The following is a 26,320-nucleotide window of genomic DNA, read 5'->3' as shown; positions in this document are numbered from 1 at the left end:
AACAATAGGAGGACAGTGACAGTGACAGGATAAATTAATGATAACATAATTACACTTATTGGAGGTATTGGAGGTATAATTATATATTATAGCTGACAATATAAATTAATGATAACATATAATTACACCTATTGGAGGTACTGGAGGTATAATTATATATTTAATGTATTAGTTCTGCATGAAAATACAATACCGGTTCATGTGGAATTGCATTACGTATTGTCCATTTTCTGAAGGAAGGAGATTTACTTGAGGCACTTTTTCTTATAAGTGCTGCACACTTATTGGATTGATACACTTTCTAATCTAAACTCAACTCAATCCCACTTCCCAGCAATGCCACGTCTACATTTCATCTTGGGTCTCTCAGGCAGTTCTATACTTGTACTGCTCATGACAATACTGCCGCCCTCCACATATGCTGGGGTAACCTCTTCGCTCGCTTAATGGGCCAGTATTGCCCCTTGGAATTAACACTCCTCTTCACCATCAGGTTCCTAGGCTCTACACTCATCTATTTTGAGAGGCTGCAAATGTTCAGCATTTAGGGTGCTTCTGTTTTCCTCTAACATACACAGTTCGCTTTCTAAACAAGCCAATTTTGGCATCATTTGTATTTTCCAAGAGCTGCTGCCTTAAAGGAAGAGTGACTCGTTTTCCCAAAACCCGGTCATAAAAGGAGCAACCGGACCCACCACCCTCTGAAGATTTTGGTCTCAAGTCACAAGAAACATCCAAAACACAAAAGCATCCCCTTGCCATCATAGAGAGAAGCCCAAGGGCATCCGTAGCCCATGTGTGCTGACAGGCTAGCTGGGCTTCTGCCCTGTCCCCCAGCCCGCCTGTATGCAGTAGTGGGGATCCCAGGCCCCCTGGTGAAAGCATCCTCCAAACTGTCTATGTTCCCCAACGAGGTGTGTGTCCTGGAGACCCGAGTCCAGGTCACTGTGAGCCAGAGAGCAGGCTCAGGGGTCCTTTGCCTGGTGTGGCCTGGGAGGCAGCTCTTCAGGCTCACTAAGCCACCTGCCAGCAGTGTGCTGGTGAATCATGGCGGAATACTGCAGAAGCCACAGTTGCTGTGGCTGAGGCAGGGTGATCAGGAACCCAGCACATGGCGTGCAGACTTGCTGAATTCCCTGGCTTCCGTCTTGAGGGCTGTGAAGACACTGATTCAAGGAGCACCTTTAGGAGACAAAAGCCCAATGTCTACTCTTCCAGGTCTTCTAGTAATGCTCAGCAGTAATTGGATACAAGGGTTTTTTCACAGCTTTTATAGCTGGAGTGGTTTCCATTACCCAGCTCATCCACATTGATAGAGAATTAAGACATTTGCACAAACACCTCCACCAAGCTCTCAAACACTCAGAGAAACCCGGAGCTTACGGGCCCTGTGAATAACACCTAACCTCGGCAGGAGCACCGTCTGCCTTGAACTCTAAAAGTACCATTACCCCAACATGCTAAGTCACTGTGCCTTCCAACTCATACTTAAAAATGGGATGGGCCAGAGCAATAGTACGATAGGTATGGTGCTTGTCTTGCATTCGGCTGACCTAGGTTCCATTCCCGGCATCCGTATATTCCCCTAAGCCAGCCACGAGTGACCCCTGCATGCAAAGTCAGACGTGGCCCGCAAATAAAAATCAAACAAATAATAAAAAGGGAGCTGGAGAGAGCCTGGGGTGTACTTCCAGGGTGGATCATTTGCCACAGGAGGCCCTGGGGTTTCATCCTCAACACTGCCAAAAAGTAGCACTGTAGCACTGTCCTCCCGTTGTTCATCGATTTGCTCGAGAGGGCCCAGTAACGTCTCCATTGTGAGGCTTGTTGTTACTGTGTTTGGCATCTCGAATACCTCATGGGGAGCTTGCCAGGCTTTGCCGTGTGGGCGAGATACTCTCGGTAGCTTGCCGGGCTCTCCGAGAGGGGCAGAGGAATTGAACCCGGATCGGCCGGGTCGGCTGCGTGCAAGGCAAACACCCTACCGCCAAAAAGTAAACATATAAAATCAAACTGAAGCAAGAAAAGAGATCTGAACTATTCCCTTGCTGCTGTTTTTTTTTATTTATTTTTTTGGAGGGGGTGGTTGTTGGGCCATACCAGCCTTGTTCAGGACTTACTCCTGGCTCTGAGCTCAGGGATCACTCCTGGTAGGACTCGAGGGACCATATGAAGTTCTGCAGATCAAACCCAGGTCAGCCACATAGAAAGTGAGTGCTCTCCCTGCTATCCTATTGCTCCAGCTCCTCCCTTGCTGCTTTTCCTGAAAGCACTCAAGCCAGGCCCTTCCCTCATAGGTCCAACCCTGGTACTTACTAGGATGAAACAAGACTCAGGTGAAGGTGAACTGGGAGTGGTTTTGATGTGGGAAGCAACATGCTGAATGCTGAGAATTACGAAGTGAAAAATCAAATGTGTTGGCCTAAAGTTCCTGATTGCACACAAGTTCTGGCAGCACAGAGAGCTCAATACTAAGATCTTAGGAAATTTCCATCAAGGTTGGAATCGCTCAAAAGGCACCCAGGGAGAGAGGGGAAGTGTGCTAGATGAAAAATTCCAACAATACTCAGGTACCTCTAGGGGATGAATACTCTTGCTCCTGGGGCAGTAAAATCACAATAGGAAAGAAGTAAGGTCATGGACCCTGTCTCCCACCGAGAAGGCCATTCAGGCCCTGCACAGATCTTAGTGCAAGAGGAAAACAATGATTCACACCTTGCTCTGCATTCTGTCACTCAGCACAAGTCCCATCACCAGTTCCTGTAGCAAACCCAGTGACTCAGTCAACCCACCTGCAGGACCTGAACCCATGTCAACTTCATTACCAGCATTTTTTTTTTTTTTTGCTTTTTGGATCACACCCAGCAATGCTCAGGAGTTACTCCTGGCTCTGCACTCAGGAATCACTCCTGGCAGTGCGTGGGGGACCATATGGGATGCCGGGCATTGAACCGGGTTGGCCACATGCAAGGCAAACACCCCATCTGCTGTACCCCATCACTCTGGCCCACCAGAAATTTTTTAAATGAATTAATTCCTGAAGATACAGGGACTCAAGCCTTCTTTAAATTTCAAAATTTTAAAATGCTGAAATGTCCAGGAACCTCCTTCATCATTTCCTGGTTTTGCAATCTGTGCCACGGGCTTTATTAATCACTGAGGGAAAGAATAGAAAAGGGAAACAAGAGGGCCAACCCTCAAGAAAGGGAGAGGGCAAGGGGTAGGACACTTCAACACTGCTTCCCCCTACTCACGCCCTACCCCCAATTACAGGAAAAAAACAGCAAAGCACACTCAAATTCCACAGGCTGTGTGTAATCGTCTTCTGAGTAGCTGGACAGCTGATCTGATGAAGACAGTCCTTCGCTCTTCTTCGTAATTCAAAGGGGCATATATTTTCAAATAAAACTTCAACTTTATTTTTAGGCTCTCTCGGAAACCTTGTTAGGCAGCCAAAGACAAGGAGATCTGCTCCCCAAAGACTGTGCTGAGAATCACTATCATTGCCCTTCCGCAAGAGGGGCGGGAAGGGCAGGTGACCCAGAGTAAGAGCGAGTAAGTAAGAGCGGGGCATGAGGCAGCAGGATGAGGAAAGACCCTCGCCAGAGGACCCCACGTTCATCTGCACCCCATTCATCATCAGACACCCCGCCTAGAACTTCACCACAGGGCCAACCTCGAAAATATGAATGAGGCAATTCTCTTCTTGGGAACTTGAATTCCTCAGTTCAACAGCTAAAGGTCAAAGAACTGGGTTAATGAGATCATGCCAGGGGTGGAGGGGAGCAGGCAGGGAGGGGACCAAAGGCAGAGACGCAAGTGTCTAGGATAAGCACGCGAGTCCTGGCAAAAAGATGCTATTGGGAGAGGCACCCTGCACTTCATGGTGCTCTTTCAAAGTTTTTCGCTGAGTTTATAGGTTATCTATGTCCCCATAGATAACCTATAATCTTGTTCTAACATCCATAGATGTTCTAACATCCATAGATAACCTATAATCTTGTTCTAACATCCTCTTGAATCATTTCATGGGTAAAGGACTTCACCTCTATAAAGGACGGGAATCAAGAGCAAGGATTAAATAAAAGGTAGCCTGATTTCTCCACTTGGCAATAAATCCAGCAAAATTAATTAAATAATGTATTATAGAGAAAAGACAAAGAGGGAGTCCTCATCTTAGGCACACTCAACCTATACCCAAGCTGATTCATGAAACACTTCAGTAAGAGGTGAATTGTAATCTTTGGCTTTAAAAGTCTCTGCTAGGGGACAGGGTCTGCAGGGGGTGGGGGGATAGGGGGGCAGGGGTGTGGCATGGCTCATGGCAGAGCACCTGCCTTGCCAGTGTGAGGATGTTTGTTTGGACCCCAGTACCAGCCCATGTGCACCAGGCATGAGCTTATTGTTTGGAATTCCTGGTACCACAAAAAAAAAGTATGGAATTTCCAACACACTGTAAATATGTCTTGCAATTAATCACACAAGCCAAGTATGTGGTCCCGAGGCATTGCAGCAACAAGGGAAGGAGGAAAATAAATAATAATAAACAAGTTATGGGCTGGGGAAATGGCTCAAAGGGCTAGAGTTCATGCTTTGCAGCATGTGGGAGCCCTGGATTTGATCACCAGCACCTCATGATCTCTTGAACACAGGAATAATCCCTGAGCACTCCCAGATGTGGCCCAAAGATAGGAGGGAAGAAATAAATTGATTCTAAAACCCAAAAAAATGCTGCTTTATAAAAATTTTTCCACTATGACTATATTTGATAGACACAAGAATCCCTTTCACATAGTGTTTCAAAAATATACCAAAAATGTGACCAGAATGATAATATAGCAAGCAGGGCACTTGCCTTGCACAACCAACTGAATTTAATCCCTGGTACTCCATATGGATCACCGAGCCCACCAGGAATGATTCCCGAGTGCAGAGCCAGGAATAAATCCTGAGTGCCGCCAGGTGTGGCCCAAAATTTTTTAAAATACACCTAAAGAAAAGCTTGCCTGTGTTTTTCCAGAGGGTTGGACAGCTAAAATTATAGTTATTTTATTTCTATAGTTCTAAGGCCTCATCAGAAGCAAAGCAGAGTTCTGTGATTTAAGTTGCAACAGTAATCTTTTCCAGTTTCATACTAGACTCTGCATCATTAAGGCCTGTAAGTGGAAAAAGTGGGGATTTAAGATGAGAAAAAAGCTTACTTTCCATAACCATAAAATAGAGAACAAGTATTACCCCAGCCCAGATTCCCAGATATGCCAGAACAAGATGGATATATCTATGACTTAGCTAATAACCTGGAACAATACTTGCTTTCCAGGAAGCATTCTTGAAAATATCCAAGGAGGTAATTGAAGATAAAGCAACCAGTTTTTCTGTCTGAAACGACCATTGCAAAATCTAATTAATAACCTTTCATCCAGAAACACAATACTTTAATCACAAACATGCATGATGCACCAAAAAGGATTTGTTTGGGTTTCTTATTCTTTCTGAATGATCATCAATAAATACTATTTATCCAACAATGATGTAAAGTGTTTTCTGGGGAACTTTCAAAGCTACTCTAATTACCCTGGAGTTTGAGCCCAGAAAAAGAACAGATATAGGGTGCTGAGAGATCCCCCAGAAGACAAGGGGAGTCTCTGGGGGTCAGGAGAGGAGCTGGGATGTGACTAAGGTGGTTAAAGAGGGCTACCCATGAGGAAACAATGAAATTCTAAAGAACACAGAGGGCATGGCAGAATTTAAAAAGGCATGCTAAAAAGTTGTGGAGGAAAATAGGGAAAACAGAAAGGGAAAATGGTCCTTATTTTCTGCTACAACTTTGACTTTTTATTGGAAGAATTTCAAACTTCTACGAAAGTGCAGAAATAATAAATTAAGCCAGAGGTACCCAAATCCCACTCCAACAATCCACAGTCCAGCTTCCCTTCCCCATTTCCAGGGGCGGGAGAAACAGAACGGCAGGGAAGGCACAACCTGCATGCGGCTAACTCTGGTTTGATCCCTGGTATCCCTTATGGTCACTGAAGACCCCCGAGGTGTTATCCCTGTGAGCAAAGCCAGGAGTCAGCCCTGAGTACACCTCAGTATGGCCTAAAGCCTGAGGGCAAAAAGGAATATTGAATTATTTTGACTGCACAAATGCCAATGCCATATCATTTTAAGGGAGCTTTAATAATTTTTAAACTGTTGATTCCCCCAATTCTTCAAATATGAAATTATTCAAATTTTCTTAATCACAAAAATACACTTATGTATATATCTCTCCATAAGCACTTATTCCTCCATAAGCATGTGTATAGAAAAAATGAAAATCTTTTTCTTTTTTTTTTTTTTTGCTTTTTGGGTCACATCCGGCAATGCGCAGGGGTTACTCCTGGCTCATGCACTCAGGAATTACTCCTGGTGGTGCTCGGGGGACCCTATGGGATTCTGGGAATTGAACCCGGGCCGGCTGCATGCAAGGCAAACACCCTACCCGCTGTGCTATTGCTCCAGCCCCTGATAATCCATTTTAAATCTGAAAACTTCAATACCTGAAAAAAAAAGTGAAAACCTGACATGCAATTTTTAAAAACAGAGAAAAACGATCATCTCTAACTAGAAAGAGGAAATACTAAGTTCACATTATATTTAAGCTTTCAAATTAATTCCAGGAAAAGAACTGTCTAGCACTTGCTAAATAATGTACTTTAATAGATCCTTTAGCTGTGGCACGAGACTTTCTCAAATTCCTTTCCTATGGTCAAGTGACACTCGGAAGAAAAACAGAAACATTCTTAGGTTTGAAAACTATTCACGGTGATGATGTCCCAGTCCACGTAAGGGAACCTCTGGTTGGGACTAGAAGGTGTCCACTGTGAGTAGAGGAAGAGGTGCCTAGGGTAAGCCTACTAGCAGCGTTAGAAATGACTCCTCTATTGCCAATTGGAGGGGAAGACAAAAATTGGACATTACTTCCTCCTTTTCTGAAGAAAGGAAAATAAAAAGTAGGTCGCTTTTCCTACATGTTTAGCTTCCCAGATAAAATCCTGAGACATTTCACAGCTTCTTTCAACCAAGGGGATGGACTTCCTTGACCCATAGCTGCTTCTCCCTCCAAGCAAAGCCTGGGGCCTCAGACCAAGCTCTCCAATACATCCTGCCATCTGATGTCCTAAGCTCAACTTGGGACAAGAGACCCTATCCATGCCGCCAACTCCAAGTTGATGTCCAGATGCCCCCTTCACTCCCCCAAGTCCCTTTACCCTGTGTCTTTCTTTTTTAATTTTTTTTATTGAACCACCGTGAGATACGTTTACAAAGTTTTCATGTTTAAGATTCAGTCATACGATGATCTAATACCCATCCCTTCACCAGTGCACACTCTCTACCACCAATGTCCCCAATATCCACCCCCCAGTCTCCACCCTGCCTCTACGGCAGACAATTTCTCAGATACTCTCTCTACTTTTGGGCATTATATTTTGCTTGAATTTTCCTACCACCATTCAAGCCTGCCTTCTAGGGGCTGACGCTAGATCATTTATTTTCCATTGCTTGTTTTGCAGATCATGAGAGTTCACGTGGCCACATCATTCTGAGACTCTGAAATTCTAAGATTGTAAATGGTGGGTTCCAGAGACATCTCTGTAGGGAGCTAATCCATTTTGGGATTCAGTTGAAAGTTTCTGGGCTCAGGCTGTTGGTGTGCCATGATGGTGCCCAGAGGCAGGTTGTGGGCATGACATCCAGCCTCAAGAGCAGACGGGAAGCTGAGGTGGGACTGCCGAGCTCCAATGCCACATGTGGGTTCTGGAACCCACATACCTGGGCCTGGCTTGTATAAGCTCATGGTTGCCAGGATTCCATCTGGAGAAGGCGGGGAGACTGCACCTGCTCCATCTGGGGTGCCCCGGTGAAATCAGCTTGGTATGAGGTCCAGAGAAATTTCCAGTGCTCTGGTGCCCTCCGGGACTCTCTGCTGCTGTGTCTCTGGGTTGTTGATGTGCTAAGATGGCACCAGGCGGCGAGTTGTTGCCCTGTGTCTTATCTCTGGCCCATGGTCCCAATAACACTGTAGGATGTGGCTTTCTTATTGCTTCTAATCACTGCCTATCCTTCTCCTGGTAGAACAGTAGTTCCTGGAAGACAGGTACCTGGTACTCCCTTTTGGGATTTGTTCCCTGCTCTTCCAGTAGTGCCTGTACACCAAGGGCTTCAAATGATACCCAAGAAACAAAAACAACAAAGGTCTGCCACACCTGAGGCTCTAAATAACCTTTTACCACCAGCAATGCTTGACGGTCATTGTGGATTGGTCTTCAGCAAATACCAAGCTTTCAAATCTGTTCTACAAACTATGAAAACACCCCCTTTTACCAAGCACCACTAGATCTTCATATTTGTTTGTGAAGTAGAAGGCTCAAAGTCTTGGAGCACCAACTTTGCATGCGGGAGCCCCAGGTTCAATCTCTAGCCCCCTAAGGCTCCCTAAGTACTGCTAAGCATGACCCCAAATCTTAAAAAAAATGACAAATATCATCAGATATCCCATCTGATGACTACAATAAAGGATAGTTAATAGCCCTTCCAGGGTCTTCACAAGAATGTCATACACAAGACTCCAGCCCGAAGATTCATGAAGGAAAGCATGTGCTTTTTTGGGAGCAGCTTAAACTCCTCCCCGCTCCAGAGAAATCATTTCTGTGCTACTTTACTCTACATAAGGCACTTTTACTTTTTCTTTTTGGGTCACACCCAGTGATGCTCAGGGTTACCCCTCCTGGCAGTGCTCAGGGGACCCTATGGGATGTCGGGGATTGAACGTGGGTCGACCATGTGAAAGTGCTGTACTATCACTATGGCCCCCACAACCAAATTTTATCTCAGCCATCAAAGAACACCCCTTGCTTTACAACTTGCGCAGAAAAGGCAAAGAACTTCTTGCCCAAATGAGATCTGAGAGCAGATATTCTGAAGGAAAGGGCTTCTGAGTGGCCATCTAGAACATCCAGAGCATGTACCAGCTTGTCCTGTTTTCTCTTATCTAAAGAAAATTTCAAGGGAAAAAGACAGGGCCTGGCTGGGGGCTAGATGAGCATGCAAAGGCGGCCATGACTGTCCTGTTACTAACTATTGATATCTTACCTGCACTTTTCCTAAGAATTAGTAGAAAAAATAAACAGAGACAATTTGTTGCTAAGATTAACTCCTTCATCCCCACCTCCCTTATCTGGCCAAGATCTATGGCTCCATATTCACTGGGTAAGGGGGCTCTGTGCTCAGCTCTTGGGGAACCCCAGACAAGTACGAGACAGGGTTCAAAGTCATAAACATCAGAGGCAAAGTTATAAAGGCCAACAATTATAATGTTAACTGCAAAAAGTAAAAGAAGAGGTACCAGAGAGATAATACAGAAGGTAAAGTGCCTTGTCTTACATACAGCTGACCCCAGTTTGAGTCCCTGACACCATGTATGGTCCTCCAAGCATCAATCACCACAGCTAACTCCTGAGCACAGAACTAACCGTAAGCCCTGAATACCACCAGGGGGTGGCCCCAAAAGAAAAAAAAAAGGAAAAAGAAAAGAAAGAGGAAGAAATGGGATGGGGGGGACAGCAAAGCAACTTTATTGTCTCAGAAAAGGTGAAGCACTTGGTCATTTGTGGCAGTGTCTGCCTCATGATTATAACTTGGAAGATAATTTCAAGCTCAGTTTTCTTTTACAAAGGAGCATACTCTTGAGATTCTGTTAAAATTATACTCCTTTGAGCTCTAACTCAGATGCGAGTGTCTCTGTTATTTTCCCTGACCTTCCCTCAACCCTCTAAGATTGACTTGTCATCTTCAGATGCCCCCCCACACCCTAGAACGCACACACCTGAGTAGTCTGAGAAGCAATGTTTGGGTGTGGGGGATGGCCGGGACCCGTGTGCCAGCTAGTAGTTGCCAGCCAGGAGGCCCTTGGCACGCCTCAGCTAAAGAGAAAGGAATAAAAGCACCAGCTACCCACAAAATCTGCAGGACCTCTCTCCCTAGAGAAAAACGTGACAATGAACACAGGACCAGTGACTCACTGGGTCTAGCATGTCCAATACTCTTTGGCAGGTATGAATGAGCAAACAGTTGCATGCCTGGTGCCTCCTGCCTCAAAAGTGGAAGGCTCTGAGTTCAATTCCTGGCAAGGGTGGGGAGAGAAGACCTGAACAACGAACATCTAAATTCAAAGGAAATGCAGTTATGCTCGACGGCTGGCCCACATTTGGTCCCCACGTACTACAGAACTGCAATGCATTTGGAAACTTGTTTGGTTTCCCAGAGAGCTCCTGCGTGGGACAATCCTACCAACTCGACAACGATCCAGCATGCCCACATGGTTTTCTTGTCAGGAAAATGATCCCAACTGGAGTCTCACTCCCTTCCCTACACTGACAAAGATGCAGGCAACACACTGACTCTCCAGGAGCCGCAGAGACCAAGTCCATGGAGAGGAAACTGCCTTTAGCTTTGCTTTGAATTTGCTTTTGAGCCACTGAGTTTTGGATTTGCCTTTTGATCCCCCCTTGAAAATCAGGTCTGCCACAGTAAGGTGTCCATCTCTTCTCAGAGCTCCAGGCAGCAAGGTGGGGTGGTGAGAAAACCCTGACTGTGTCTCCAGCACCCCACTTCTCAGCCATCCATATGGGCTCCTCCCTGGCTCCCCTCCACCCCACCGGCCCTCGGAGTCCCAATTTTGATGATATCTGGGGCAAGCGTGATTTTTAGCACGTGAGATCACTCCAAATCTCACCTCCTTCAACACATACTCAGCCTCTGACCAAGCTCTTCCCTGCAACTCCAGACTTCTCCATGGCCTCGAGTGTTTGTGCATGCCATTCCTCCCCCAGATTCCCTCCCACCTTTCTCTCTTCCCACCCCCCCAAACGGCTCCAGGCCCACCCGAGTCACTCTCTGGTGAACTTCCTGGAGCAGCCTTTCTGTATGCACTTGTCTCCCTCTGGGCCAGCAGTGACTCCCCAGGTACCTGAACGTGTTCTGCGGAGCATTTTATTCCATAGTCTTAGGCTAGCTTCTGATTGGGTTCGGTCTTATCTTACCCCCAAATGCTATCATCTGGGGTGCGGGGTGCAGATTCTTTGGGATCCGTTGTCTATTTTGCAAAGTGATGGGAGGACATTCAATAGCCAATAAAAAAACCTGCCTAACTAAAGGGCTTCTACTTCAGAGACCTAAGTGAGGAACTCCTAGAGGGCATGACCAATGCATGAGAGACTTTAGTACTTTAACAGGTACTATAAGTAAGAGTCGCTGGTCATAAGCCTCCCTCCAATGAAAATATGAACAGTCATTTTCAACTGGCCCCAACTAAGTTCATCTTATGTAATGTCTTTTTGGTTTAGGGTGGGGGGGGCTTTGCCTAGTACTGTGAGTAAGGAATTTGCCTTGCACACATGGCTGACCCAGGTTTAATCCCCAGCACCCCAGATTGTCCCCCAATCCCTGCCAGGAGTGATCCCTGAGAGCCAGGAGTAAGTCTGAGCGCCATGGGTTGTGGCCCAAAATCACAGACCTAAAAAACCAAAAACAAAAACATCTTAAATGTATGAAGGGGGGGCAGAGGTCAGAGAGACAGTACAAGAATTAAGATGTTCACTTGGCATCTGCACTTGTTTGTTCATTGCAGCACTCTTTACCATAGCCAGAATCTGGAAAAAAAAAAAAAAAACCTGAGTGCCCGAGAACAGATGACTGGTTAAAGAAACTTTGGTACATTTACACAATAGAGTACTATGTAGCTGTTAGAAAAGAGAAGTCATGAAATTTACATACAAGTGGTACTACATGGAAAGTATCACATCAAGCGAAATGAGTCAGAAAGAGAGGGACAGACATAGAAAGATTGCATTCATCTGGGGAATATGAAGTAACAAAATAGGAGTCTAACACCCAAGAATAGCCGAGATTAGTACCAGGAATTTTGCTCCATGGCTTGGAGGCCAGCCGCACATGCTAGGGGAAAAGGGAGCTCAGATAGAGAAGGGACCACCAAATAAAGGGTGTTGGGAGGATCCTCCCAGGATGGGAGAAGCATGATGAAAGTAGACTATAGACTGAACATGATTGCCACTCAATGTCTCTTTTGCAAACCACAGCACTAAAAAGGAGAAAGATAACAAAGGGGAATGCCCTGCCACAGAAGCTGGGTGGGATGGGGGGATGGAGGGTGGGAGGAATACTGGGATCCATGGTGGTGGGAAATGGGCACTGGTGGAGGGATGGGTATTTGATCATTGTATATTGAAACCCAAGCACAAAAATTTGTAAGTCTACAACTGCACCTCATGGTGTCTCACTAATAAAAGTTAAAAAAAAAAAAGGTGTTCACTTGGCATGCAGCTGGCCCAGGTTTGATGCCCGAGTTTTCCATAAGGTCCCCCAGGCACCACCAGGCATGATGTCTGAGCACAGAGCCGAGACTAATCCCTGAAAGCCACCAAAATCCCCCAAGAAAAGAGAGCATTGCATAAAGGGCACTGGGAATTTCTTTGGTTCTTTCTTGCTCTGGAATTGCTCCATCGATGAGAGAGAAGTCCAGGTTTTTCCCTTCACAGGGCTCCCCTGGCCACTTGCAACCAGCTGGGTTGCTGCAGAGCAGGCTGACTCAGAAGGCACCCTCTCTCTCTGCCTGAATGGCCAGCGGGGTGACAGCCCCACCTTCAAACTGCATATCCGCCGAGGAACCATAGCAGCAAGAGGCTGGAGCGGCAGCACTTGGAGCAGTTCTGGCACGGAACTGTCTCTTGCTGGAAATTTTCCACTCCTTCACGCCAGGCACAAATGGCAGTGTCATGATGGAAAACAGGAAAAATCACTTGGCTTGGCTCCAAGTCCTGGAGGGCGGCTCCCTCTCTGCCCCTTAGCCCTGGGCAGAGCACAAAGGAGAATGCCTGGTATGCCACACACTGGCTTCGCTCAGGACATCACTTCTAACCTTGCTGGGGAGGGTGGGTCCAGAGGGCTGAACGGAGGGACTGTAAAGTAGTGTAGCTCTGAGACAGAGTCTCTAGGAAATACCTCTCCCTGCCCTCAGCCCTCAGATGTGCCCTTGTAAGAAGCGTTTCCCCCTTGGGCACGAGATAATACAGCAAGAAGGGCATTTACCTTGCCCACAGCTGACCCGGGTGTGATCCCTGGCATCCCATAACGTGCCCCTAGCAATGCCAGGAGTGATTCCTGAGTGTAGAGCCAGGAGGAACCCCGGAGCATCGCCAGGTGTGACCCCAAAAGCAAAAACAAACAAACAAAAACATGCCTTCCCACAAACACTCTGACCAGCCAGGAGCTCACTGGGTGGAAAGATCAGGACCTCCACCTGCATGGAAGAGAAATGCTTGATTGCACCAGTGAGAACCAGTTTGGGGAATAAGTAATCCATTGCTATCACTGTTTGGTGGCCACAATCGGTGTTGTTCAGAGGCTACTTCTGGCAGTGCTCAGGAACCATTATTGCTGAGGATCTAGCCAGGGTTAAGATGAGCACCAGCAAGGACCTTAAACCCGGTACGATCTCTCTGGCTCTTTGTGTTTGAAAACTGTCCATTCTGGGGCTGGAGCAATAGCACAGCGGGTAGGGCGTTTGCCTTGCAAGCGGCCAACCCAGGTTCGATTGCCAGCATCCCATATGGTCTCTTGAGCACCACCAGGGGTGATTCCTGAGTGCAAGCCAGGAGTAACCCCTGTGCATTTCCAGGTGTGACCCAAAAAGCAAAAAAAAAAAAAAAACCCAAAACAAAACAAAAAACCTGCCTATTCAATTCTTGGTCTTCCTTTAGTTAGTTCTTTTCTGTGGCACGCACTGCTTCTACTAGACTTTATCATATGAGTCTGAATGGCTAATGCCTCCATCAGTTGGTATTCGAAATGAAGAAATAAATAACGAACTGAATATGATTTGCATGAAGCCACCTCAAATTCTGTGTGGGAAAACAGGATGTAAATAAATTTAAATTTAACTGCAGTTTACTGCACAGGGAGGAAAATTCACTCCTTAGGAATTAGGGGAGCTGCTCCCCAATTAAGGAGACCTGCTAGATTGTAAATAGGGAATGAGGGACTAGAGCGATAGTATAGTGGGTAGGGTGTTTGCCTTGCATGTGGCCGGCCCGGGTTTGATCCCTAGCATCCCATATGGTCCTCTGAGCACTGCCAGGAGTAATTCCTGAGTGCAGAGTCAGGAATAAACCCTGCCCATAGCTGGGTATCACTGTAGCACTGTCCTCCCGTTGTTCACTGATTTGCTCGAGCGGGCATCAGTAACATCTCCATTGTGAAACTTGTTGTTACTGTTTTTGGCATATCGAATATGCCATGGGGAGCTTGCCAGGCTCTGCCATGCAGGCGGGATACTCTCAGTAGTTTGCCAGGCTCAAGAGGGACAGAGGAATTGAACCCGGGTTGGCTGCGTGCAAGGCAAATGCCCTACCCGCTATGCTATCGTTCCAAAAAGCCAAAAATAAATAAATAAAATGGAGAATGATTAATTCTATTGTCAAAATGATTTAAACTTACAAGAAGACTTTTACTGTCAATTATGACTCTAACCTACTAAGGAAAAAAATGGGGACTAGAGAGATAGCACAGAGATTAAGATGCTGGCCACATACTGAATCTGCTCCCCCGAACATCACCAGGAATGATCACTGCTAAGTGCTGCCCCAAACAACAACAAATGCAATCATCAAACAACTAGGAATAACCATAAGTTTCAAATATTCCAGCGGTATTCAACCACTTAGAGGACAACTCACAATAGTAAGTAAGTAAAGGCCCTCCCGTTGATCTTCAATTTGCTCGAGCGGGCCCAGTAACGTCTCCATTGGAGACTTTGTTGTTACTGTGTTTGGCATATCGAACACGTCACAGGGAGCTTGCCAGGCTCTGCCGTGCGGGCGAGATACTCTCGGTAGCTTGCAGGCTCTCCGAGAGGGGCGGAGGAATAGCACAGTGGTAGGGCGTTTGCCTTGCACACAGCCAACATGGCCGACCCGAGAACTCACAATAAGTACATTTTATATTGCTGCCTAGTAGTACTTATACATAATGTACCACACATCAACACCTCAGATAAGAGTTTAACAACAGAGTAGTGTTTTTTCTACCGGGAAAGAGCTCTGAGACTTTTGTTAAGATGATGCTTGCGTGAAATGGGTATCACATCCCTCTAAGAGGTCATAATCCATGGTGTGAGGACTACTCCTCTAGGCCAATATCAACGCCACCCTCATCCACTTCACTAAATAGGGTAAGACACAGCCGGGGTAAGTGGTTTGCAGAGAATCTTGGAGTGAATGCACTCAATTGGCTTCTGCTACATAGCCCATGTTACAGAAAGTGATAAGTGAGGCACAGCTCCCAACTTCACAGAAGCAGATCTAAGGAATCACTCCGAATAACTAGGATCACACAAACTAGTTGGGGGGAACAGAAGAAGAGTCGGGGGTCATGGTGCAGACCAGGACAAGCCAGCACTCACTGCTCCATCTACCCTAGCTTACCTAGCTATTTCTTCCACCCCCAGATAGATATTCGCCAAACCCACCTCCAACTACTACTGGCTAATAAACACTAACTATGGGGTGGTTTCATTGAGGTATCTCCTGGAGTCAGAGCAACAGTGCAGAGGGTAGGATGTTGACCTCACATCCTTGAATCCTCGGCACCCCATATGGTTCCCCAAGCACTGCCGGGAGTGTTTCCTGAGTGCAAGGCAGGAAAAAAACCCTGAGCATCATCAGGTGTGACCTCAAAACCAAACCAAACAAGTGGAATTTCTCCTTCAGAATTCCCTAAAAGAGGCAGTCCACTAATCCCAGCTTCCCGCCCCAAACACTTCATGTTAGAGAATATAGTATTCAGAGAAGAACAATCAAGAGTCTCTCTCTCTCTCTCTCTCTCTCTCTCTCTCACACACACACACACACACACACTCTCTCTCTCTCTCTCTCTCTCTCTCACACACACACACACACACACACATACACACACACACGAAATTGCAGAGGGCCTTTTTAAAATTTTTTTACTAGTGAAACACCATGAGGTACTGTTGTAGACTTACAAATTTTTGTGCTTGGGTTTCAGTTATACAATGATCGAGTACCCATCCCTCCACCAGTACCCATTTCCCACCACCACTGATCCCAGTATCCCTCCCACCCCCCATCGCCCCAATCCCACCCTGCCTCTGTGGCAGGGAATTCCCTTTTGTTCTCTCTCTCTCTCTCTCTCTCTCTCTCTCTCTCTCTCTCTCTCTCTCTCTCTCTCTCTCTCTCCTTTTGGGTGCTGTGGTTTGCAAAAAAGGAATTGAGTGGCAATCATGTTCGGTCTATAGTCTACTTTCGGCATGCATCTCCCATCCTGGGCAGATCTTCCCAACACCCTTTATTTGGTGCTCCCTTCTCTATCTGAGCTGCCTTTACCCCTAGCATGTGTGGCTGGCCTCCAAGCCATGGAGTAAACCTCCTGGTACTTATCTCGGCTATTCTTAGGTGTTAGTCTCCTATATTGTTACTTTATGTTCCCCAGGTGAATGCAATCTTTCTACGTCTGTCCCTTTCTTTTTGACTCATTTCACTTAGCATGATACTTTCCATGTAGTACCACTTGTATATAAATTTCATGACTTCATCCTTTCTAACAGCAACATAGTACTCCATTGTGTAGCTGTACCAAAGTTTCTTTAACCAATCATCTGTTCTCGGGCACTCAGGTTTTTTCCAGATTCTAGCTATTGTCGGCCACGTTGGCTGCGTGCAAGGCAAACGCCCTGCCGCTGTGCTATCACTCCAGCCCTATTGTAAACAGTGCTGCAATGAACAAACAAGTGCAGATGTCACTTTAACTATACTTTTTTGCCTCTCTGGGATATATTCCCAGGAGTGGTATTGCTGGGTTGTGGACTGAATAGATTGTTGATACTATTCCTATCTTCCTGATTCTATTGAGGTATGTTTTGTGTCCTAGCACATGGTCTATTTTGGAAAATGTTCCATGCGCACTGGAGAAGACTGTGTATTCTTTCTTTTGGGGAAGTAAAAGAGGGTCTTTTTTTTTAAAGGATGAAGCACAACTTTTTAGAATCCATCAGGATCACAATCAGTGTACAAATGATGGAAACAAGGTTCTCTCGGGTTTTGCAAACCAGGAAACTGAAACACACACATACACACACACCAAATTCTAAGCCCTCCTAGAAAGAAACCAAAATCAGTCTCACACTAAGCTTTTGAGGCACAGCTATTATCCCACAAAACCAGCAAACCAGCAGGTCTAGGTCTACCTCAGATAATCTGAGTCCCCATAAAACCATCTAATTAACCTACAGACCTACAGACCTAATCTCTTCACTGACCCATCTCTTTTCTGAAAGTCACAATTTACTACAGAGCAGTCTTCATCTGCCAGATTCCTCATCAAAGCCTAAGAGACAACTTGCTCTCCGTCTGTACAATTTCACATGCAGCAACAGGAAGCTTGCTTAGGGAGCTGGAGCGATAGCACAGCGGGAAGGCATTGGTCTTGCACGCGGCAGACCCGGGTTTTGATTCCCAGCATCCCATATGGTCCCCTGAGCACTTCCAAGAGTAATGCCTGAGTGCAGAGCCAGGAGTAACCCCTGAGCATCGCCAGGTGAGACCAAAAAGAAAAAAAAAAAGCTAGCTTAGAGTTGGTCCTCTAACAAGAAGGGCAATGGAGGGGTGACAGACCGGGATTTTCCACGGTGAGGTCAATCAGCCCCATGGAAGGGCCTGGGAAACGGAGGAGGCAGTGTGCAGTGTAAGGGAGGCACCAGCAAACAATGAGAGGAGACACTTGCAAACAATAAGACTATGAACTCATGCCAGGCCTCCCCGTTCTGAACACCCGTTACCTGCTCAACGCTCCTTTTTTTTTTTTTTATTTTTATTAGTGAAACACCATGAGGTACAGTTGTAGACTTACAAACTTTTGTGCTTGGGTTTCAGTTATACAATGATCAAGTACCCATCCCTCCACCAGTGCCCATTCTCCGCCACCACGGATGGGTCCCAGTATCCCTCCCACCCCCTCATCTCCCCCATCTCACCCTGCCTCTGTGGCAGGGCATTCCCTTTTGTTCTCTCTCTCCTTTTGGGTGTTGTGGTCTGCAAAAGAGACTTTGAGTGGCAATCATGTTCGGTCCATAGTCTACTTTCAACATGCATCTCCCATCCTGGAAGGATCCTCCAAACACCCTTTATGTGGTGCTCCCTTCTTTATCTGAGCTGCCCTTTCCCCTAGCATGCCTGGCTGGCCTCTAAGCCATGGAGTAAACCTCCTGGTACTTATCTCAGCTATTCTTCTCCACATCCCAGTGGAGCTCCAGGAAGGGGACAGAAATGGAGCCAGCAGGACATTTCTTCCAGAACCCCCGGAGCTGGAGTCTGAGCTACCAATCACAGAAAAGCAAAGTTCCCTAACACCTCCCTCCTAGCCAAAACTAAAACCAAACAAAACAAATTAATCCCCCGAGTTACTAGGAATAAACCCTCTAATTTGCTCCACAACATCTGAGCCAAGCAATGCAGCCCATTCTGTGCCACCTTGCCTTCCTTTCTCCCCCAAAACACAAGGTTTCAGGCCATGGAGACAGATCAAAGGGCTCGCGCACGGGCTCTGCATGTGGGGACTCCAAGTTCAATCCCCAGCACTGCCTGGGAATATCCCCCAAGCACCACCAGGTATGTTGTCTGCCATCTCCCCCCAAAAATATCACACATGTTTCACTCTGAGGTTTGCCTTTGGGACATTTCCCTGATACTCTGCCTTTGATTTACTGAGCAGCATTCACTAAAGACATCCAAGGAGTACAGCCCACCTTGCTAGGAAAGTGAGCCCTGGAGATGCACCTCTGAAGCCTGACCTCCTCTTACCCATCATCCTTTGCGGGGCCCGTCTGGCGTTAGCTTGCTCTGCCACCATCTCTTTCCTTGCCTACAGCTCTTCTACTTGCCCTCCCCCATCAGTGTGCCCTGTTATCTCTCACTGGTGGGGGAGGGCAAGTAGATTAGCGTCTCTCAGCTCAATGCCTCCCTGTTGAGCCAAGCGGATCGCCACCTCCCTGTTTTGACATGGATACTTTGGTCCCGGCAGCCTTGAACCTCAATGATGTGGGCTGCCCAGAGGCACACTGGCACCAGGAGGTTCCCACTTAGCTCCCAATTCCAGTCCAGAGCTGTTTCTGGTTTTGTTTTTGTTTATTTTATTTATTTATCTATTTATTTTGCTTTTTGTGCCACACCCGGCGATGCACAGGGGTTACTCCTGGTTCATGCACTCAGGAACTACTCCTGGTGGTGCTCGGGGGACCATATGGGATGCTGGGAATTGAACCGGGGTCGGCCGCGTGCAAGGCAAATGCCCTACCCGCTGTGCTATCTCTGCAGCCTTTGGTTTTGTTTTAAAACCAAAAAGTAGAGTATATCATTTCAGTCCCTATTTGTTTCACTCAACCTACCTGCGTTTATTTTAAAAACTCATTAGAAAATTATGGAAGAAAATCACATCCTTTATGCCATTGGTTCTTTTATGATACGTGTGGGATTTTCTGCCAAGTGTCCTTAAATTTTTTTTTTTGGAGGGCGGTGGTGCCACACCCTGTGATGCTCAAGGCTTACCCCTGACTCTGCACTCAGGGATCACTCATGGTGGGCTGGGGAGGGAGGGGAGATCGAGCCTGGGTGTAACTGAACCCTGGTCAGCTATATGCAAAGTAAGTGCCCTACCTGCTGTACTGTCTTTCTGGCTCTTTCCATGTATTTTTTTTTTTTTTTTTTGCTTTTTTGGGTCACAGCCGGCGATGCTCAGGGGTTACTCCTGGCTCATGCACTCAGGAATTGCTCCTGGCGGTGCTCGGGGAACCATATGGGATGCTGGGAATCAAACATGTGTTGGCCATGTTGCAAGGCAAACGCCTTACCCACTGTGCTATCGCTCCAGCCCCTCCATGTATGTTCTTAGCCAGGAGACTGAATGACTTGGCCCTTAAGCTCTAGAGTGACAACGGGAGTCAGAACCAAAGCTAAGTCCCACCTTGACCCCTTACTAGCCATAAGAGCCTGTCCAGTTTCCTGAACCTTGAGGTCCTGCCCTGAAGGAGACAAGAGTGGGAAAAAAAGGTTGGGTGAGAAAGGCACAGTAAGGCTGGCTGTGTCTCCAATAAAACTAAACCAACACGGGCCTGTTAGAGTTTCACATGAGTTGGCAGTGTGAGCCGGCGTAAAGAGCAAGGCAGAACTTGGGCCACAGAGAAGGTCCAGTTGGTTTATTCTATCACATACACTAACCTGGAGATTTCTTTATATTGGCTCTGACGTAGGAAAGGAAAAAAAATAATCTTTCTTGCTGCCTGCAGCCCTCTCTTAAAATTAAATAAATTGTAATCATAAGTAAAACATCATAATTGAATTCTACATATTAGCCCTGCAAAATATGCTACTTAAGAAAATTATCTAATACACTAAGTGTACCTTGGGTGGGTAGCCAGCCTTACACCATCTAACATAGTTGGTTATTAATTTCTACTCCTCCAAATTTCCAGATGACTGCCCAACTTTATCCTCAATGAGAGAAATCAAATGCATTTTTTGGATATCTGTTAATCAAAAGTCAATTTCAAAATGGAGATATCCTATCCGGTTGAGTGCACCTAGTCAGTCACACTGCTACTCAGATGACATTATTAATAAAAAGATAATTAAGTTGATTTTGGCAATTAAATCCAACCAACTGAGAATCTGTGATAACCTAAAAGTACATTTTGTAATGCTAATTTGGTAAAAATATCTTTGTAATTTCAGGTTCTAGCAACTCATTGTTGGATGGGGAAAAAAATTCAGTTTTTGATACTTTACTGAAACAACTCCCACGGGAACCATGGAGGATGATTTTCATCAATTATCACATTGCAATTATTTGCACCATTTATCTAATAAATTCAATACTTGGAAATCATTTGTTGAAAAAATATTCACTCATTCAGATGATATTTCAATAAAATCCTACCCCTCAACATAAAACATATATATAGGGTGGAGTTTTGGTTTTTTTTTTTTTTTTGGTTGAGGGGAGGTTGGGCCACACCAAACTATACCAAGGGCTGACTCCTAGCTCTGCATTCAGGGATCACTCCTGATGGGGCCCAGGGGACCATATGGGATGCCAGGGATCCAACCAGGATCTGCTACATGCAAGCAAATGCCCTACCTCCTATACTGTCTCTCTGGCCCCAATATAAAACTATTTCTAACTTAAGATGTTCTGCTAATAAAATGTTTTTTGTGTCCTGTCTCATTTGTAATCATAGCGTTCTTATATCCACAGTTTTTAAATGCTCTCTTGAAACTAATCAAAGAATTTAAGAACAGACTGGTATCTCTGGAAATCTCATAACTGACTTTTTAATTTTTTAAAAGAATGCCCATTTGTATCCTTTCAACAACAGCGTCAAATGGCTCCCTTTTATGGTTCTTCTGCAAAACAATCTTAATTAGATAATCCATCTTTAGAGACTGTTCATCCAGATACATTTATTATTATTAGACTGTTTCTACACTAATGCAAAATTCTCTCAACAGAGTCACGTTTTAAAAATCTCTCATTGGAGAACTGGAGAGATAGTACAATGGAAAAGGTGCTTGTCTTGCATGTAGCCGCCCTGCACCATACGTAGTTCCTCAAGTACCATCAGGAGTGATCCCTGACCACAGAGCAAGTGTTCCTTTTCTACCCCACCCTCCTACAATAAAAAAAAAATCTTTCATTGGTTCCCAGTAATCACAAAACCCAGCCCATCTGTGCAAAACTGGAAGTCTATTTCCCACTGAGGCTAGACTAAAACATGCAGAGCCGTCTGCCTGTATAATTAGCAGGGAAGAACTAATGTCTAACAAGTATATCATTAAAAACATGCACACACGAGCAACTAGTACAGTTTTTCACTTAGTACCTCTATAAACAAGTTATATGCACTCTAAACACATACTTAAATAAACAATGCAATTACATCCTTCAAGAAAGCTGTAATCTGGCAAAGGAAATATTTGTCTTTTACCTAATGTTGCTTCTACCTCAGATCCTCCATGAGATGAGCCAAGGTAGACATGCACAAATAAACATGCATAACGTTATGTGAACAGAGCAGGTTATTTATATAGGCAAAATGCTTTCTGGCATAGTCAAAGAAAGAGACCATCAGAGGAGTTGGCAAATTATAATATGAAGAGAACCATAGGGTGCCCCCCAGTTTTAAAATCAATGTTATTGGGCCCACACTTCTTAGTGTCATTGTTCTTTTGGTAAGGAACATTAGCCATCAACATGTTACCCAAATTCCCTAAATCTCAACTTTTGCTCCTGTAGAATGTAGAGAATATCCCTTCTCAGTGCTTTTATGAGAATTAAAAGAGATTATTTGGGGATGGAGAGACGACAGTGTAGGTTTAAGGTCTTGCATACAGATGAACTGGTGCTATCCTTGGCACTACATATGGGTGATCCCTGAGCACAAAGCCCTGAGCTCTATGGGTGTACCCTTGAACAAAAATAAATTTTAAAAAAAAGAAGATTATCCATGTAAAAGCACCTAGAATAGTACCTGGTACATAGCAAGGACCCAATAAATCTTTAAGTCCATGGTGCTTCTATCTCATTCATCATTGTGTTATTAATAATTAAGAAAGGAATGTATAAGTGGTTAAATCCAATTCTTTCATATACAGGAGAAGCCAATGGGCAGGTCACAGGCCAGCATGCAAATTCCTATAGTCAGACCCTGAGTTTCAGTTTGTTGTCACTAGATCTTAAGCTCCTGCTCAGTGTCAAACTCTATCTCTGGAATACCAAAAAGGAAAGAACAATCTGGTACCCCATAACATGACACATCTATCCCTTCCACAAGAAAACCACAAACTGGTTCATTCATGACTCACTTTATTCAGAACAATCTCAAACTTGTTGCCACCTCAAAAATGCACTTTTCCAGCTACAGTTCAATGAAGTCAACACATCACATCCAAATTCCATTCGGCACATCAGAAAGAACTAGTATGAGTCAACGATCTGAGAGGAGAAGCTAGGGTTAGCTTCATGCAAAAGAGATAGCTGAATCCAGGGGAGTAAATGCATCACTGTTTCAAAGCAAGCAAGCTGGAGTGATGAGCTAACATCATTAGTTTACGAAGCAAGGAGTCTTGGCTGAAGGACTGGATATATGAACATGGAAAGAGGCTAGTTCCATTCTTGAAGACAACCTTAACTTTTTGTGTGTGCAGAAAGGACCAGCTTTCATTGCAACTTTCCAGATAATAATAAAAAAAAAAAATCTAAGGTTGTAGTAGGGAGTACAGTGTTTTCTACCTAGGATGAATTTCCTATCTAAGTAGAAGACTACTTTTTCCCCCCCAAGGTGAGTTTATAATTAGAAATTAGATTTCTCAACAATCCAATTACGGAAATCTTTAATAAAGTCTTGACCTTTTAAATTAAATTTTCTCCTAACATGTAAGATCTGCTGGACAGGTGTCATCTCTGCATATAATAAATGCATTGTATATTAAATTAATTTCTCCATGTTCATCCTTTCCCTTGAATTGGTGCTCTACTAATAATTATGGGTGAGGGGCTGGAGCGATAGCACAGCGGGTAGGGCGTTTGCCTTGCACACAGCCAACATGACCGACACAGGTTCGATTCCCAGCACCCCATATGGTCCCCTGAGCACCGCCAGGGGCAATTCCTGAGTGCATGAGCCAGGAGTAACCCCTGAGCATCGCCGGGTGTGACCCCCCTCAAAAAAGCAATAATTATGGGTGAAACTTTAAAAAGTATAATGGATCATAACACATTTAAGTAAACTGACTTGTGTAATATTTTTAATATTCCTGTTTTTGTCTTCTCATGAAAACTAAGAAAAAAGCATTTAACTCATCTACATATCTCTATTTGTATCTCTTTATTTCTCATTTCAAAAGAATGTAGGCAACTGGGTTCAATTTTTATTACAGAACAGAAGCGTGTTGGGATGTGAAAACCAGAGGGGCATCTTCAATTGTCATCAGGTTCAAAAGCTCTTGCCACAAACAATGCACTTACAATACAAACCCTTGCAGCTAAATATCTGAAAGACACACACAAAATATGAAAGTTGCCTTTGATACTTAGACTTTTCATCTTCAAGCATTTGTTTAAGGAAGAAAAGTAGCTAAAGGAGTATTCTGTTAACTGCTTTGGTGTCTGAAAATAAATAAAAGAAAATAAAATACCGCACCCAAACCTAGGGAAGGCACTTCACATTTCCTAAACATCACTAAAATCCAAGCAGAACCCCGGGGGCCGGTGTCTGCCGCGTGCAGGTCTGACATCACGCTGCTCATCCCATCCCTAAGGCCCCCAAGGCCACGATGACGTAGACAAAACGCTTTCCCGTCACTTTTCCTCCCCACTCAAAACAAACGATGCTCGAGCAAGGCGCTGTGGTGGGGGGAGCTCAGAGACCCCGAGGCCGATGGGGCACAATCAATCCACATTTTAAAAAAAGAATTTTTTTTTTGTTTGTTTTAAAGTCGGTTTCTGGAGACAAAAAAAAAAAAAACGGTGCAGGAGACAAATAAATAAATAAATAAATAAATACGCCGTCTCATTGGCAGCAAATCATCCAAGCGCGCCCAGACCCCGGGGGTGCTCCACACACACACACACACACACACACACCCTCCCCCCCCCCCCCCCCAACAAGGCGCCGCGAGAGCCGCGCGTCGCGCCCTGTGTCTACACCCGAAGCGCGTCTCCACCTGACGCCACCCTGGGCCGCTCGCGCCGGGGACGCCGACCCCCGAGCCGACGCGTCAGGCGTCTCCACAGGCGGCGCCCACAGCCCGCGTGTCGCGCGGCGGGCGACATCCCCACAGCCTGTCACACGCACACACACACACACACACACACACACACACACGCCGCGTCTCCCACCTCGGGGCCGGCAGCTGTGGGGGGGGGGACGCCCGGCGCCCCCCGCGAACACACCAGCTTTTATTCGGCCGCAACAAACGCGCGCTTTCTCCCCGCCGGGGACCCGGCGACGCCTGTCGCCAGCGGCGGGCAGCTGCGCGGGGTGGGGGCGGGGACGCCCCCCGACTGCCGGGGACCCCCCCCAGCCCCAGACGCGGGCCGTGTGCGTGTGTGTGTGTGTGTGAGGCGGGGGACGCTTTGTCAGGCCTGAGGGGACGCGCCCTGAGGGGACGACCCCCCCCCCCGCGCCGCCTCACGCCCTGAGGTGACGAACCCTGAGGGGACCCCCGCGCCTCACGCCCTGAGGTGACGAACCCTGAGGGGACCCCCGCGCCTCACGCCCTGAGGAGGCGCGCCCCGAGGGGCCCCTCGCCCGGCGCCCGGGGGGGACGCGCGTCGCCCCGAGGCGGGACCACCCCGCGCCAACGGTCCCCGCGCTCACCGGCCCACGAAGTTCTCGAGCACCGAGCTCTTGCCGGCGCTCTGGCCGCCCACCACGGCGATCTGAGGCAGCTCGAGCAGGCAGCTCTGTCCCAGCGCCGAGAAGGCGTCCTGCAGCCGGTTCACCAGCGGGATCAGCTCCTCCATCTCGCGGTTCCCCATGGCGCCGCGCCGCTCCCGCGCTCGCCTCGCCCGCCCCCGGCCCGGTGGTCGCGGTCGCCGCCGCCGCCGCCGCCGGGTCCGCTCCCGCCGCGGGCACCTCAGCCACCTCGCACGTCGCCGGGTCGGTGCCTGACAGCTAACGGCCCGCAGCGCGCCTGCGCCGGCCGCCGGGGGCGTGGCCGGGCGCCGCCGAAGCCCCGCCCCTAGCCCGAGAGCCCCGCCCCCTCCCGAGAGCCACGCCCCCGCCCGAGAGCCAGAACCCTCTCCCAGAGCCACGCCTCTGCCCCAGAGCCACGCCCCCGTCCGAGAGCCCCGACCCTCATCCTAGCCACGCCCCTCGCCCAAGAGCCACGCCTCCCCCCGAGAGCCACGCCCCTCGTCCGAGAGTCACGCCCCTGCCCAAGAGTCCCGGCCCTAGTCTGAGCCACGCCCCCGCCCAAGAGCCACCCCTCCCCCCGAGAGCCACGCCCCAGCCCAAGAGCCACGCCTCCCCCGAGAGCCACGCCCAGCCCAAGAGCCACGCCTCCCCCTGAGAGCCACGCCTTCGCTCAAGAGCCACGCCTCCGCCCGATAGCCACGCCCCCGCCCTAGAGCCAAGGCCCTCTCTCGAGAGCCACACCTCTACCCCAAAGCCACGCCCCTGTCCGAG

The 26,320-nt window shown here is 46.9% G+C and overlaps 1 protein-coding gene across 5 annotated transcripts in view; it reads right to left on the bottom strand.

Moving 5' to 3' along the window:
• DNM3 (dynamin 3) overlaps positions 1–25,671 on the bottom strand; it is a 270,137-nt gene extending 244,466 nt beyond the window's left edge. For all 5 annotated transcript variants that reach the window (XM_056107388.1, XM_056107384.1, XM_056107386.1 and 2 more), the window contains exon 1: positions 25,511–25,671. In XM_056107388.1, the coding sequence (XP_055963363.1) occupies positions 25,511–25,671 (161 nt within the window). The remainder of the gene's footprint in view (positions 1–25,510) is intronic.
• Positions 25,672–26,320: the final 649 nt, after the last annotated feature.

This window comes from Sorex fumeus, unplaced genomic scaffold (assembly GCF_029834395.1).
Source record: "Sorex fumeus unplaced genomic scaffold, SorFum_2.1 ptg000164l, whole genome shotgun sequence".
In the NCBI taxonomy this organism is placed as follows: domain Eukaryota; kingdom Metazoa; phylum Chordata; class Mammalia; order Eulipotyphla; family Soricidae; genus Sorex; species Sorex fumeus.
This window is presented reverse-complemented; position numbering and strand designations above follow the sequence as displayed.